At 35.8% G+C, this 16,899-nt stretch overlaps 1 protein-coding gene across 1 annotated transcript in view; it reads left to right on the top strand.

The window, feature by feature from the left end:
* The window catches only part of EYS (eyes shut homolog), a 1,054,063-nt gene that overhangs the window by 533,578 nt on the left and 503,586 nt on the right, over positions 1–16,899 (top strand). The window contains exons 27-28 of the mRNA XM_074895818.1: positions 144–222; positions 15,632–15,831. Of these exons, the coding sequence (XP_074751919.1) occupies positions 144–222; positions 15,632–15,831 (279 nt within the window). The remainder of the gene's footprint in view (positions 1–143; positions 223–15,631; positions 15,832–16,899) is intronic.

The raw sequence follows: 16,899 nt of genomic DNA, 5'->3' as shown, positions 1-16,899 counted from the left end.
ACCTATTATTAAAACTAATTGAAAGTGCCATAGATTTCAGTAGTTTACATCAGACCAATCTCTTTAAATGCATGGAATGATACTACTAGTGCTGAATCTAGAATTACATAGCTTCATCTGAATAACACTATTTTGTATTTCAGATGTATGGATCTCATTGATGGATATCGATGTTCTTGTGAATCAGGATGGACTGGCTCAAGATGTGAGATAAATATTAATGTATGTCTTCACATTTTTTTTTTTTTCATTACAGGTAAAGGGTAATATGCTGCTTAAAACTCATTTTTATTTAAGCAACTTCTGAACAGGTCATTTTCTTGAAAACGCATGACAAATTCAGTTGTTTCAAATACATCTGAAAGGCTCATTATTTGTTACTTACATGAAACTGCATAAAAAAAAAAAAAAAAGACCATTGAGAGAATGTCTAAAGAACATTAAAGGTGAAGTGTGAATGATAAATCTGAAAAGCCACAGCAAGATAAGCCAACATTACCCGAAAATCATTTATCTCTCAGTTAAGCATGGATGACATAACTACCTAATTTGCATTGTGAGCCCCATTTGCTGTAGCTTAACTGTATCTTTGAACAGTAAACCTCAAGGTGCAATGTTCTACACTGAAAGTAGGCATGACTTGTGTTTAAAATTTCAAAATCCAACTAATCGTAGAATTCTGTGATATAAAACCGTGGCATATAAATTTAGTGCCCATTTCCTTCTCTTAAGTTCAAGAATATTTTTGCATTATCATGGGGAATGGCTGCGGGTAAGAAGGCATCTGTATGTGCGAGTCTGTGCCATGAAGATAACCATGGTCAGCAAACCATTTTGTAGAAGGTGACTACACCTGGCATAACAATGAATGGCCCTTTCAATGTTGGCAGTACTTTGGGGAAAGTATTGGGCTGATTTAGACTTTTTCAGGTTTTGTGCCAAAAATAGTTTTATCACATCTTGGGATATGATCATTTTAAATACATTCAGTCTCATGAGAAAGTCTGGCATGAGATCTGCCTCCCTTTGAGCTATCTGACTTCTAATATTGTGCTTATGAATTGTCAAAAACACATGCCAAAATGTTATCCAATTTCTTTTCAACTTCTGTATGTATGTAGGGACCTTTAATGTTTTTTTATATATAGACAAAAGTACTAGAGAACTAAAACCACCTCATATTACATAAAGGAAGGATGGTCTACAACTTTTCTGTTGAAAGGGCATGACAGTCTCACACAAGGAATAAATCTGGCTGGAATATTATCTTCCAACTTCCTTTACAGAAAGCAAAATTCAGAAAATAAGTGATTCTTCTCAACAGAGTGCACATCATGATATGGTACTGCAAATCTGTATGATTATCAGCCGTTGCCAACACTAATACAGAATACTCTTGGGTAATATTTTCTCTAGCAACATCCGTGATTTACACTTTCCTCCATTTTAAGTGAATGAGAGATTAAATGACCTGTAGAAAACTGCATAAAATCATATTCAAAAGATAACCACATTTCATACTGAGATGTTTGAAAATGCATAGATTAGAAATTCATAGAAAGAAACAATATACATATACATTTGACAGATAAGTCTATCAGAGTGATGGCTTCATTTTTTGATACTCATTCTATTTGCATACAATGTGATTCCCGATTAGACTGTGCTGCAGGTGTCATATTTTTAAAGGCTCTAACACTGCATTCATCTTGCTCAGACATATATCATGCCTATGCAAGTCTTCCAGTCATCAACAAGGCTTTCTGACTGTGTAGTGTGCACATCTGGATAATCATGGTAGGCTCATGCTCAAGAATTGTTTTTCTCTACTTGTCATCAGCCAGATCCTTTGTTTAAAAAAAAATCAGGAATTAATACAGGTAAATATACTTCAATATTTTCTTCACTTGAAGATACATTTATTTGTATTAAGGTTTATGCAACTGCATCGGGTGTAGGTGCCAAGGTTTTGTTTAGAAGGAGGGCTGCAGCTGTGGCTCTGTGAGATGAGGCCAGCAGCCACCCTGTGCTGGACACACACATCCTGAGCCCCTCACCCAAGGTGGTGGCACCTCTGCAGAAACATACTTAAGAAAGAGTAAAAAACACTGCCCAGCAGAGAGAGGAGTGAGGAAAAAAAATGTGTGAGAAAAAACGTGGAAGACAGGGTTTTTTCAGTGGAGAAGGAGGAGGAGGAGGTGCTCCAGGCGCTGGAGCAGCGATTTCACTGCATCCCCTGGAGATAACCATAGTGGAGCAGGTATTTCCTGTCGTCCATGGAGAGGACCATGCCAGGGCAGATAACCACCCTGTAGCCCTTGGAGGACCCCGTGCCACAGCATGTGGGTATGCCCTGAACTGCAGCCCATGGAGTGCCCACACAGGCCCACACAGGAGTGGGCAGTCTCTGGAGAGGAGCCCATGCACGAGCAGTCTTACCCTGCAGGACTGCAGCCTGTGGAGGAGACACTCACTGGAGAAGGGGAAAAGTGTGAGAAGGAAGAGGAGCTGTTACAAACTGACCACAATCCCCATTCCCCCTGCACTGCTCAGGGTGAAAGGAGAAGGTAGAAAAGAGTTAGGAATGGAGGAGTGAAGTTGAGCCTGGAAGAAAGAGGGAAGGGGAGTGATTTTAGGCTTTGTCTTTGGTTCTCACTGTCCAAAAGTCTATTTCTAATTGGTAACAAATTAATTTTCCCCGAATGGAGTCTATTTTACCTGTGACAGTAATTGGTAAGTGAACTCTCTGTCCTTATCAACCCATGAACTTCGTCATCTTATTTTCTTCCCTTATCCTGTTGAGGAGGGAGAGTGAGAGAGTGGCTAGGTGGGCATTGCACAGCCAGGCAAGGTCAGCAACTAAGCTGATTCAAATAATAATTTTTTTAAATATATGTGTGTATATATATTTCACTAGACATGATTTTTATTATTTTTCTTCATGGATTTTTTCATCCTCTACATGTGTTGCAAATATAATTTGCAAGAATAAACACTTCAAGACTTTCTCAGGTTGTCTAATACTTTTAGGAAAAAAATAAGCACTTTGTATAGATATAGCCTATAACTTTTGCATATCTAATAAAGAATGTAGATATTGGAACTTCCCTATCTACTACAGTTTTCATTGTTTTCTCATTTATGGATTTCATTCAAGAAAGAGTGAGAGAAAAAATATATGCACTACATGAATTAGTTGCAATGCACATGATTTCCTTTGACGTTCAGCTTGTTGATGCTTCTGCTTTTATCTAATGGAAAGCTGTGATCAGCCTGTGTCCTCGAATTATTTTATTTTGTCTGGTTTTACTGATCTTTTCACTCTATTTTCATAAAAGACAGAAACAAGGGGGAAATCAGGAAAACCAACTAATTTTCAACACAAAGGCACTACAGCTGATGCTCATGTGGAGTCAGAGAACAGAATTATGCTAGTCCAAGCAAATAAGCAATTATTCAGCAGGACTTGCCGGTTTGCACAAAAGATATGAGACTTGACAGCCATATAATTATCTGTGATTTGATTGGGAAGAACAGTAGGATTCAGCTTGCCTAACCTGAGGTGTCTTTGTGAAAACTAGTTGTCTATGCACTTATTATAGTCAATGAAAGTGTGATGAATATTCAGTGAAATCTGCAGAGCTGTTCAGCTGATTTTGAAATGGACATCTGCATTTTATTAGTGAGTCTGGACTCCACCGACTGTGGTGACTGAGTCTTAGTGGACTATAATAGGTAAGCCAGAGAGCAGAATTCCCTTACCAGAATCCTCCCTGTTTACGTGTAGCATATATATGTATGGCAAACATTGGTGAACGTACAAAGAGCCTCAGATGATCTGGACGCTCTTGTTTGTGCCTGTGTGAGACAACTTCACACTCTCAGGTATTTTTACCTATTATTAACTAGTTTAAAGAGGGTTGAGTAAGGTAAGTAGTTTCTTGAAAGAATTAAACTAATGTAAACTTCCAGAAAATATGTAGTTTACGCTCAAGATACAGATAGGTAAATCTACAAGACAACAGGGAGATATTCACTTTATTCCGCAAAGCACAATATCTGTGATTACCTACCCATGGGACAATTTCAGTGTATGTAATACTTTAGGAACCTTCTGGCCCTGAGATAATAAGTTTATTTTAAGTACAAGTGGCTGAATTGGAGTTTCTGTTATATGGAGAAATAATAGATTAAAAGAGAATATAAATTGGAGGAGTAGGGAAATGGATGAGACCTGCAAGAATGTTGCAGAGGAGTTTCAGCTCCAAAGTGGTAAGCCATCTGAGGAAATTCCACTGATAGATATATTTCTGAACTCTTACATAAGAAAAACCTATCAATTGATAAGAGAGTATGCTCTTGCATCAAAGATGCTCTAGCAACAGAAAACCAAGACTATTCAATTATTAGGTACATATGTAACCGGATTTATGACATTAAAGAAGCCTTGGATATGAAGTAATAGGGGAAGAGAAAGGTCACAATATTTCTAGAGACATTATTTCAGTGTACTGGGAAGGAGCAATTAAATGTGACCTGTGTTGATAACCAGTAACAGAGGAAAGTGTAAGAGGGATATTCTTGAGGTTATAAATTCAGGCTGGGCAGGTAACTGAAGTCTAAAACATGCATCTAGCTTTCTTTGAAAGACTGCCAGTTTCATGTGAGACCTGACAGGCATACATATATTCAGCCCCAGTACATAAGTAATATGCTGTATAGACAAAAGCAATTCAAATGCATTTGAAAATTGAACCCTTTTGAAATTGGAGGAACCTGTACAAGAATGGATTTCACCTTTATCACCATGGAAGCAGGCTATTGAATAAAAATTAAAATGATGGTAGGGGAATATTTAAACTAGATGCTTGGGAAATGCTGACAAGTATAGAAGAGCATTATTTAAGAATGACAGAACATAAAATCTGTACCGTCTAATGTTCAGCGTGCCTCTGAAAAGAAGAGCATCTGGCTTAAGAGGTGTTAATGACAGAGATTATGTCTGTTACTAACTATAATACAGCCAGGTTTATGACTGTAGCATGAGGGAGCATGCCAAATAAATCCAGCAGACATTCAATTTCAGGAAAGGAAACTATGTAAAAATGAGGCGCACTGTCAAGTAAGTTAAGAAGAGCAAGCCAAAACCACAAGAAACTTACAAGCAGTGTAGGGGCTATTAAACAAATAATATGTTAAAAGCTGTCACGTCTCAATCTCTCAGGACAATGACTCAGGTTTGCCAGTTCCCAGGTCAGGATTAAGGTGAAACGACACCAAGAATTCTCACAAAACTCAATTTTTATTCTTGCACAACACGCACAACAGAAAATTGGCATAACACTTTGTCAGCAATCTTTGTAACCTCTGCAACAGGCATTAAACTTACACCGACTAGTGTCAGATCTTATAGCATACCCGAATGAGCCTTAAACATGCCCAAACAAGCCTTGCCTCATATGCAGGGATACGGCATGAGAATGGGAGAGAAAAGGGGAGAAAGAAAGAAAAGAGAGTGAGAAAGACAAAAAGGAGATTTCACCATTCCTGGTTCTATTGTTGGTCCAGCCAGCCTAGGGGTCCAGTTCCAGAGGGGTGCAGCAACGCAGGGCTTTGATTTGTGTCCTTTTATAATTCCTTGCACCATCTCCAGGTGGGCCCTTGGACTCATTGGGCTAATTAGGCATTGTGCAGTTCATGCTTATAGAATTCTCCTTGCTTTTGGTACCTGCACAGGTTGTTCTTCTGGAAATGAGTCGGTGAACTTGGGGGTCCTTGGGGAGTTACTCCCCCCTCCCTGCAGTTGTGACCATTGTTTGGCATTTCCTTTTGGCACATGCATCATGAAAACAGATTCTCTATTGGCTCTTCACAGAGTCAGTCAAGATAGGGAAGTCCAGCCTCTGAAAAGTGTGGACCCACCTTCCTGGGACACCCTCCTCTTGCTGAACCTCCCTGCCATTATCTGCACAGACCTAGTGTTTCCATAGAAACAGTTTCCTTTGCCAGAGTTCTTCATTGGATGGTTGAGACATTAACTGTGGTTTTATTGAACTATCACAAAAGCACAAGTAAAATTTGTGCCACAACTCAAGAATAAAAAGTGGTCCAAAGCCCCTGAATGACTTAAGGAGGAAACTTGAGGCTTTCACAGGGAAAAATTGGCATTTTAGCAAATGGAAAGCTTGCCCACATGGGAAGAACAGAAAAGTCCATAAAACTTATTAGTTCAAATGTTGGCAGGAAGTTCAGAAAGCTAAAACACAAATTGAAAAGTGCCTTGTAAAGGATACTCTAACTTGTAAAAAGCTCTTCATAGCTGTCAAAACCAGTAAGCCACATAGGGAACTGGTGGGATTGCTTGATGGCTAAAGTGTACAATGGGTAATCATACAGGGTAGGTCATAGCTAGAGAAGCTCAGTGAATTCTCTGCATTTGAAGACTGCCAGAAGGACCTCACAAAATGGAGAGAGCAAAAAAGTGGCAGATAAGCTTTGGTGTAAGATAATTTTTTTTAGGTAAAAAGATCCTAATACTTAACCTACAGCTGGAGCTATCATTGACAGTTCTCTGAAATCATTGTCTCAGTGTGCAGTTAGTGTAGAATGGGGAAAAAAAAACCACAACAACAACAAACAAACAAACCCCAAAACAAAACAAAACAAAAAAACAACAACAAAAAACAACGCTGGGCATGATTAGGAAGATTACAGGGAAGAGGACAGAGGTAATGATTTCACTGCTATATAAAACCCAAGTGGGCTCACATATTGGGTGCTGTGCACAGTTCTGGACCTTGCACCTCAAGGAGGATGTAGTAGAGTTAGAGAAGCTACAGAGGACAACAAAAATAATATGAATTGAATAGTTGCCTTGTAAGGATAGATTTAAATGGCTGAAACTACTCCCTTTCAAGAGGAGAAAGCTGAGGAGAATGTAATAAAGATTAACAAAACTATGACAGTGGTAGATAAATGGAAAATAACTTCACCAAATTTTGTAGTAAAAGAACTGAAGGGACGTGATGAAAATAATCAGAAAAACATTTGGAAGAAATAGAAATAATTTCTTTCACAGGAAGCAGAGAACTCCAAGAACTTGCTGCCACAGAAGCCTGGGGAGGCAAGTGATCTCTTAGTAGGTTCAAAAAATTTAGACAGGTTATGGACAACAGGTCAATACATTAATGATAAGGGAACCAGTCAGGGATGTACTGTTTATCATGTCTGATTAGACAGTTCTGCTTGCTGGGAGGATGCATGGGACATAGACTGTAGAAAGCGGTGAATTTCACATGATTTTCCTGAAGTGGCTTTCTCTCTGCCACTATTACAGACAGCATACTGGGCCAGATCGGCACTGGTCTGATCCAGTATGTTCCCACTCTGTATTGTTGTCTAAAAAATAGGTTTATTTTTATTATTGTTCTCTTCTCCTTGTGCCCATAATCCAAAATTTCAGAGCAAAATATTTTGAACTCATTTTGAATTGAATGATGTTGGATAAAACCAACATTCTGAAATATAGAAATAGTTTTTCCAATTTATTTCACCAAATGTTGTATGTATGTTTAATCCACCAAATGAAAAAGCCTTGGGAAGTTAATAATTAACTAATATGATAATATTAACCAAAAAAAATACAGAAAAATAGAGCAATAATTTTACTAGTTAGAAAAATACATTCATAGTTTTGTTAAACATAAACCAGAAATAAGCATCTGGAACATTTTCATGGTAGCAATACTATTGAGATTTACCCCAACGTAAGAATGCACTTAAACCACACAGTTTAAACTAAGGGCTATTTTAAACTTAGCAAAGGAAGCCTGGGCCTTTTGGTCTCTTAATAGCAGTCATAATTACATGAGATGGTTGCACTTACGATAAATTAAATAAACTGTGTCAAAATATCTTTGAAAGGAGCTGAAATGCACATACATAGTTTCCCACTAATGAACTGAGGCATGACTGTTTTGCATAATTATGAAATCATATTAAATTATGAAATTGTACATTTTCTATGATGTAATGCTGTGAATTTAGACTTTTTTGAAACCTAGATTCAGGGTGCATTAAAAGCCATATGCATACCATACATACAAAAGCTTGCTTTAACACATTAATTAGTTTCTAAAGCATTCATTTACAGTATTGTTTTCCTTTCTGCCTTTTTCTAAATTCTAATCCAAACCCTTAATCACATAGCTCTTTTCTTTTTTTTTATCACAAAAACTTCCGCTTTTAACCTAATAATTGTGCCCTTGTCCTGATTTTGGCTGGGATAGAGTTAATTTTTCTTGAGCTAGGAGGGGGCACAGCCAAAACCAGTACAGCCCTCAGTCCTATCATTTAATGAGTGGAAACATGGCTCTTGAACAGATCTCTTTTTTTTTTTTTGTGGTGTAGTATCTATCTATGAATTCCTTTCTTACCTCTTTCTTTTCAACTCCATCAAATTCAAGTTTTAAAGCTCTGTTTGCTTCTGCAAGTCAATGACTTCCACATAGAATCCAGTTTTCTCACAAATATCGGGACGCTTGCTTCTTCTCCCCGAGTTGATGTTCAAGGCCACTACCTTTTTCTGCTTCAAGTCTTCCATTACTGTTAATCACTTCATAGTTGTCTACAAAGAAATCAAACAGCAAATGGTACTTAGGGCTTTATATCGTAAATATTCACAAGAAATTAGACCATATAATGCACCACATACATACCAGTATACCAGATATGTTTGTAAATAACTTATGTATGTTTCCAGTAGACTATTTTATCCTCATAGGGGATTTGCACGTTAGTTATGTTCAGAATTAGTCCACTTTATAATTACATTTTTTGATATAAAGCAAAACTTTGCTTAAATAAACATACATCTATCATCACAAATATTTTTACCTTGAACGTCTTTTACTGAAATAGATTTTGAAGTGTTGTTAAAAATAATTTTTTATTTCTAATCAGTTTCCAAGGAGGACTAATGAATAATAGTTCTTTCTGTAGAAAAAGGAAAAAAAAAAAAATCCTAACTTGTAAAATGAACTTCGAGAGCTTGTTTAAAGAAACAACATTACACTGATGCATTATGCGGAGAAAGTGGATTTTCACTATTTTCTAAAATGTGTCCCGTCATAATTATTTCAATATCTGGATTGTGACTTTGGAAATGATATAATATGATATGTAGAAAACTGGGATTTCGTAGGCAGATTGACCTTACTTTCAAAGACAGATGTCAGTATGGATCCACAGACTAGAATATGAGACCCGTATGCCTTGAGCAAACTTCTGTGCCTTTCTAGATCAGTTTCTAGAATCCAGATTTCGGAACAATTCCCTGCCAGCAGAGCCAGTGGACTGTGCCATGCCAGGTGGGGTCTCTTTAGGGACAGTCATCCTGTTCTAGTACAAACAAGATTTACTACACCATGACATTCAAAGAACAATTTTATTTTTTTTTTTTTCTCTTCTCTAGTAACTGTAGTGGGTCTTGGTTTGCATTGTTTGAACTAAGGATTCTTAACAACACCTACCCTTAAGAGAGTTGCATAATCTTAATTTTTTGCCTTGATTTTTAAATAGTCTTTCTATGAAAATCAATGATGACTTATAAGTATCGTAACAATAGTAAAAATAAAGGCAGATCATTACCATGTCCTGCCAGACATCTGTATATTCCTTTCATTTACAGTCCCATGGAAACTAATACTTGTATTTAACTTATGTTTGCCTAAAGCATATGTTTTAGAGATACAACCAGTCTTTATTTAAAAACTTAAGGAATGGAAGATCAACTACTTTTGATAGTTTTACAGTGTCTGGTTCTCAGTAGTAAAGTTTGACCTTATCTCTATCTGGATATATATGGATTTTGGAATCCAGGTAGTTGGTTTCATACTAACTTTCTCTGGGATTTAAAATACTCCTTAAAGTAAAATACCTCTTGTGAAAATAACTGTGCACTGCCATTATCTCTCTCAATTGTCTTGGTGATAAACTAAATCTAAAAATACTCATAGACCTATCAAGAGTTCTGGAAGTTATTATAGTTATTATAGCAAAGAACTCATGTTGATTATTGCTTTTACTAGCTAGAAACAGACCTGTACTCCATGAATTTGTCTAATAATTTTTAACCCATATATATTATTTATGTTTTCAGCAGTATCATGTGAAAATGAGATAGAGGATGCAATAATGTTTCTGAAAAAAAATCGTATCCTAAAAATTCTGTTAAACGTTATTTTCCTTAGACTTAGCTTACTGTAAAGCATTTTATCTAGTACCTAAATCATTTTATGTTCTCAGTTTTTTGACATCCTTTATAATAAACAGATTCTAGAACTTGGAACAATATTTCAGTTTCCCCTAGCCATAAGAAGAGGAATAATCACCTGTCTAAGTGTAAGTCACAGTTTCTCTCTCTGAAGACTTAAGGATGGCATTAGTAATTTTTTCTATCTTATTGCAATGGGAGTTCATGTTGATAGCTTGTCTGTTACAACTTTTAAATCTTTTCCAAGGTCATTGCGTGCTAACAACACATAAACTCAAAGGATTCCTTGTTCGATCAAAACGGGAAAAGTGTATGCTTCACAGAAAAAGCAGACTAGGGAAAAAAAAAAAAAAAAAAAAAGCCTACTGAATGAGAACCCTCCTGCTTCATTTTGAGGAGATCAAATACAAGAAAACCCAAAGATATTTGATGAGAATATAGTGTGTCAGGTTAGCAAAGTGAAAAGTTGATTAAAACTCTATACAAATAATCAAAATTGTATAATTTCTATTTTGTTAAATCAATTTATTTATAAGGGAGCATATTGAAGTTGTCCATGTTTTAAAAGATGAACTGGGAAGAGGAGTATTAGTATGCTGTGAAGTGTGAGTATTTGGCATCATTTACAGATGTGATGATACGTGAGGAGTGAGCAGAGCACCCCAGCTGATGTTAATAAGGGAAACTTCCTTTTTTTTTTTTTGGTTACAGTGGAAGGAACAAACCCCTTTAGAACGGGAAGAACCTGACAAGATGAGGCCTGAGGAGTAGCTTTTCTGGCCTTCTGGTTTTCTTGGAGATGGATGGCTGCAGCCCAGAGAGATACCTCAATTATCTTGATTTCTCTTCTTAAAAGAAGTAATCTGCAAGGCCTGCATTAGTGTGTTACTGCTTGGGCAAAAGCACAGTAAGCCTGTGAGGCCAGTCTGACTGTGAATTTGGAGAAGGTTACACTGAGCCCCTAACTGCTGGAACAACGTGAAAACTTTATGCCTCCTGCTCATGCTCCTAGTGAGCCAAAGAGGCCCCAGTCAAAAGATGAGATTGTCTGTGTTCTCAGAGAAGGCTAAAACTGAAAGTATTGCTTGAAAGAAAGAAATACATCTGAGAATAATAAGAGTACCCACTGTTTCTGGAAAGTTCTGAGGAAACAAAAAGGTCAGACAAAAGCTGTCACTGTTACTTCCCCTCAGTCTTTCAATGTTATGACTACTTGGTGGTACCTGGAGATCTCAGCACTTTCTGATTTCTAAATGGAGTATTTCTGCTGAGAACAAGGAGCTGAAATTAATTTTGTGATTTTTGTGGGGAGTTTTGTTGTGGTATTTTGTTCTTTGTCGGGATATTTTGGGGGTTTTTTAATCATTTACTGTTAGCAAATTTTTAGCAGAAATTACACAAAGTCATAATAGGAATAAATATTGTAACGTAATAACTTTCATCTTGGAGTAAGTGACATGGCACATAGATGTATCACCAGTTCTGTTCAGGAACTGCTAGCTACATGAACTACTCCTGTTCCTAGTACATTTATACTTACTTCCTCACCTTCCATTGAAACATTTTCATGTGTTTCTTGTCAGATGTCAAAATTATAAAGTCCCATCTATGAGATCCTTTAATGCTGCCAGTGCAGTCACCTTGAAAATACCCTATCTGTCAAAAGGAAATACTGGCTTCTGCCTGCTTTGTTAAATACACTGGTGTTTGCTGTGGCATTTGGAATCTTAAGGTGATGCATCATGGTTATCTTCTTCCGACTACTATTGCATAAGGCTATTTGAAACAGAGGTGATGTCACACTAAAAAAGGACAAACTTCTGCAGACAATTTCTCCTGCTTACACAATCATTATTAGTTCAAGTTAAAATAAATATATTTAGAAAACAACATTTTAAAAAGCCTTATCGAAAGGGCTTGTGCAGAAAATAACTATGCATTCTTACTTCTTAAACAGAGATTCCTTTTCAACTTATCTTGTTATTACTTTTTTTTTTTTTTTGTATCTAGCTAGATTTTAAAACTTCCAGTCAGACTTTGATTTCTGTCTATTCCTTCTATGTATCAGTGCTGCCTTAAGAACTTCCCATGTCCTCATCTTCGAAAATCTCTCACCTCATATAATAGTTCCCAAGTTATACCTGCATAAATGAATATGTGTCATGTGCTGAGAAACAAATAAGAAAACTGACTTTCAAAAAACATTAAAAAAAAGGTTTCTTTTGTCTGTTTTTGGTTTTGTTGTTTTGTTTTTTTAGGAGGTATTTTAATCTATTATTCTGACATAACTAAGAAGACAATGCAGCATGATTTGGGGTCAGGAAATAGCAGGGAATAGAGGATGGAATTAGGAACATCATAAACCAGAATGGTGCCTGAAACAGTCATAATCTAAAACCACTGGCAATTTCTGGAGAAGTTTATTCCCCTTTGATTTCACTAGGAAAAGTCAAATTACTTTTGGCTTCAGGCCTGGATGGCTGATCAAGATCAGTGTATATTTCTGTTCTGTAACATAACCCACAGATTTTTAGTTGTCATAAAGGTGCCAACTTTAGGAATAGTATAATTGTGATGGTTACAGACTCTCCCTTTTGCTCACAACACTGTAGAGCTCCTTTCCCCCAGAAATGACATTGAGGAGAGGAGAGGAAAGAGAAAAATGAAACAAAGAAACAGGCCTCGTGATCAGTGAGGTATTGCAAAATATGTTACTTTACTGCTACTGGCAAGCTTTTGATTCTAATGGCAAAAAATTACAGTGACCCATATTTACCTGCAGATGAGCAGCATTCAGTCTATTAGCCTGAGTTATTTGTCACCATTGCAACTTGGTATTATTTATTAGTTACTATTATTTATTTTGCTTGATACCTGCTAAGGAAATATTGCAAATTTCTAAGGGACCAAGCCTGTGCTGCTCTTACTGACTGCAGGATTGGTAGTGATATTTGTTCGTTTTACTCAGACAGGTTATTTGTAAAATTTTGGAAAGATTACTGTAAGATTAAGGCTTTGACACTTAAAAACTATGCATTTTTAAATTCCAGATTAGAATAACATTTCAGATTTAGTGCAGATTAAAAAGACACATTGAAAATAAGGTACAAAATGAAGTATAAATAAGTGAGCAATTGTGACACTTCTGTTTATCAACAAATCTGTGTTTTGGAAAAACAAAAATGACCCATATTTGTGAACATTATTTTTATAATTTTCAGGTTTCTTAGTTATTCAAATGCAATTTTCCTTTGACAGAATCTGATCACTTCTAGGTGAGAAAAGGTTAAAGGATATCTTACTACGTTGGGAACTGGGTACGTGAGATGCCCAAGAAAGTCTTTATGTCCTACTGTACTGTAGAAGAGAGAGAATATTTCTAGGACTGTGAATAGTTATAGTCATAGTTATGATTCAATATCCCATTATAAAAAGGAAGACAAAACTGAAATAGCATTGGTTGTTAAGTGAGCTTGTCTTCAGGGAATCAGGGTACTCAGAAATTTTCTGTAGACCCAGCTGTTTCCTAATGCCAAAGCTGTAAAGTTAGTCAGGATCTGAGATAGGAAGGACTTGATCACAGCCGTGGCACAACTTCAGTGGGCCATCTAACACCCTTGTTCATCTCGCCTACCAATTACATTTGCTGGTAGTGTCATAGCTCATTTACTTTGGGATAAAATTATTTGTGGCCTTTTAACATATTTTTGTTTCTGAAACAATTTTTTTTTTTGCCTGGGTTAAGAACAGTGCAGACTAGCACTTCTCTGGTAACAGAGTGTACTATGGATTTTTGCAGGTTGAATGATGATCTTTTAACTGCAGCACATCAAAATATACTGGAAAGTGATAGGTGTGATTTCTTTCCTACAAACTGTCTAGATTTTATATTACTGTAAAAAATAATTACCGTGAGCAGTTTTACAAAATTTTACAAGAATGATGCATTCCATATAAGAAAATTAAAAGGTTTTATATTCATTTTGCAAAGCTGTGACCATTTTTTCTGAGCTTTGAACTTATCCTTAGTTACTTCAATGATTTTGATATTTTTGAATTTATCTTTTGAACTATGATTAGGTTAAAATTTGATCCATTAATTGATAGATTTTTAATTTATTCTGCTAATGAGCAAAGCTGTAAAAATGGAAGTTGTAGAGATGGATACAAGTGAATATAAATTAAGAACACTAGACAAGAGAAGTTACTGGATTTGAAAAAAAGCCACAAAGTTGAAACCGTGAATTGAGAATTTTTAATAAACAAAGAAGACTTATGTTTGCCAGCAACAAATGTAATTAATAAAGCAAAAGACCGCTTCTAGAACCTAGACGCAGGATTTCTAGCAGTCTGTATAGCTATCACTGTCTTCCTGTGGGATGTATAATTCAATTAGTTTATGTAATGCTCACTAATAAATCATCCTATATACATCCAGCTAGAGAGCTTATCGGGAAATAAGTTGTTTTCTCACAATTCCCCATGGATATCTCAATTTACATTCTGTCAAAGCAACTGTAGTACCTGCAGGAAATCTGAGTGCCCTTGGATATCCTTAAAGAATTAAACCATCTAAAGTTACAAGACTGTGAGAATAAATTTAAAATATTGGATTTAGCTAGACTATTTGGGTGGCAGCAGCAAAATAAAACTCCTATGGGATACAGGCAAAAACTAGTTTTCTGTGCTCAAGGGCAAACCCACATTTTTTGCACTGGCAATTTCACTAACTAAACTTTCCTGTAATTCTGAAAAAACGTTAATTTGCTCCTACTATGCATGGTTTGAATTTGATGACTTTCATATTAGCTTTATCAGAGGGAATTGTTATTATGTGAACACATAAACATTTCTACATGTTTCTGTTTACAATATTACACTTTAATTGGTAATAAGAAAACATTATCAGGAAATACTGATAAAAGGCTTGTGTGTGTTGGTTAATATAAGTGATGTTCTTATTCTGTCCAGAATTGTCTTACTACTGTGGCTTTTCTCACTGCAATAGGGCCCACTATAAAAACTTAGAAGGAATAATTGTATAAACTGTGAATTGAAAATACGCTTTAAATTTTTAATAAAAGAATCATGAGTGGGAAGCACATATTTATGGCTGTAAGACTGCTTATGTAAAAATATATTTGCATTTCTCCAAGATTAATTAGTAGGAACAAGCATAGTTTCAAGAGTGAATATGAGCTGTAATCAAAGCATCTCTCTATAAACAAAAGTTGTGCCAAATTAGAGACTTCTGTTTATCAGACAATAAAAAAGTCCAATACTCTTTTTCTAATCTCCAGATTCAGTCACTTGCACTTGAAATGAATAAGTAATGTGTTTTATTGTTTGTCTCCTCAGGAATGTGAATCTGCTCCCTGCTTTAATGGAGGTTCTTGTCAAGATGCAGTCGATGCATTTGTTTGTACTTGCCTGAGAGGGTACACTGGCAGGTTTTGTGAAGTTGATGTTGATGTTTGCAGTGATCCTCCACTGAACTCAGTTCTCTGTTACAATGAAGGTGTATGTGTTGATGGACCTGGAAGAACTTTTCATTGCAGGTTAGTATGAAAACTGTCATATAACTGCTTTAGTTAACACACGTTAATTTGCTAAGATTTCAGGGCGGTGTTATTATTTGCAGTATGTGAACTCAGTTGGATTTGATGCTCAATCTAGTGCTCAAAAATATTGTTATTTTAAACCATTCACTGTTTAACATTAGGCCCTTTTATCTGGAAACTTATCTTCTAGTGCTTTTCAGAATTATATGTGGAAACTTCTAACATAAACCAACCCTAAAAAATTTTAAAGCATTATGTTTATGGATATGTATGTACTCCTTAGTTTTGTACTCAATGAGAAAATTAATTTGCTATCAAATGTAGATGACAGGTAGGTTGTATAGTATGTGTGCACAGACATATAGTCAAAGAAATTTCCAATGATCCATCATCATCATTCTCTGGCTGTTTAATGCTTCTGACTAAATACATGTAAATTTATGGCTTATATACTTGTAATATAGCGAAACACCTTTAAAATTAAGCTACTCTATAGATTGTATACATCATTCTGCACTCCATCTAATAAATATATCAAATCACAATTATTATCTAAGTCCATATTCAATTGCTAAATTTGTAGAAATATTAAATACTAGGAAAATTATTTATAAACATTCCTAAGAATGAAGCATAAATATCTTCCCCTATATGATCATATGTTCAATATCTGGATTTTGATTGATAGTCAAAGTTGAAGCTTAAAGAAAATAGTTTTATTAAAAAAAATCCCCACCTGCTAATGTTAAGGCAAGAATGATTGTTCTTAGTTGTGTGTAACAGTTTGATAGCTTTTTAATGCATTATAAGAAATTAAATTTATTTTATTTCTTATGAAATGAAGAAGATTAGGAAACAAACATATTCCAGTCTGTAGCTTAGTTTCCGCCTGTTGATCCGTTGTATCCTTCTTTTAATTGTTACAGAATTTCATTAGTATTCAACAGAATTAACAAGGCAAATGGCCCATGGACAGCCACAAATTACTGTTGTTGTAATTTAAGCAAATACTTTCATTGATTGCTGGTATTTTCCAGAATCTGAGATGATCATCATCAGTGATTA

This window comes from Athene noctua, chromosome 1 (genome assembly GCF_965140245.1).
Source record: "Athene noctua chromosome 1, bAthNoc1.hap1.1, whole genome shotgun sequence".
NCBI classification, from domain to species: domain Eukaryota; kingdom Metazoa; phylum Chordata; class Aves; order Strigiformes; family Strigidae; genus Athene; species Athene noctua.
The sequence above is the reverse complement of the archived record's forward strand: the minus strand, read 5'-3'. Positions and strand labels throughout refer to the sequence as shown.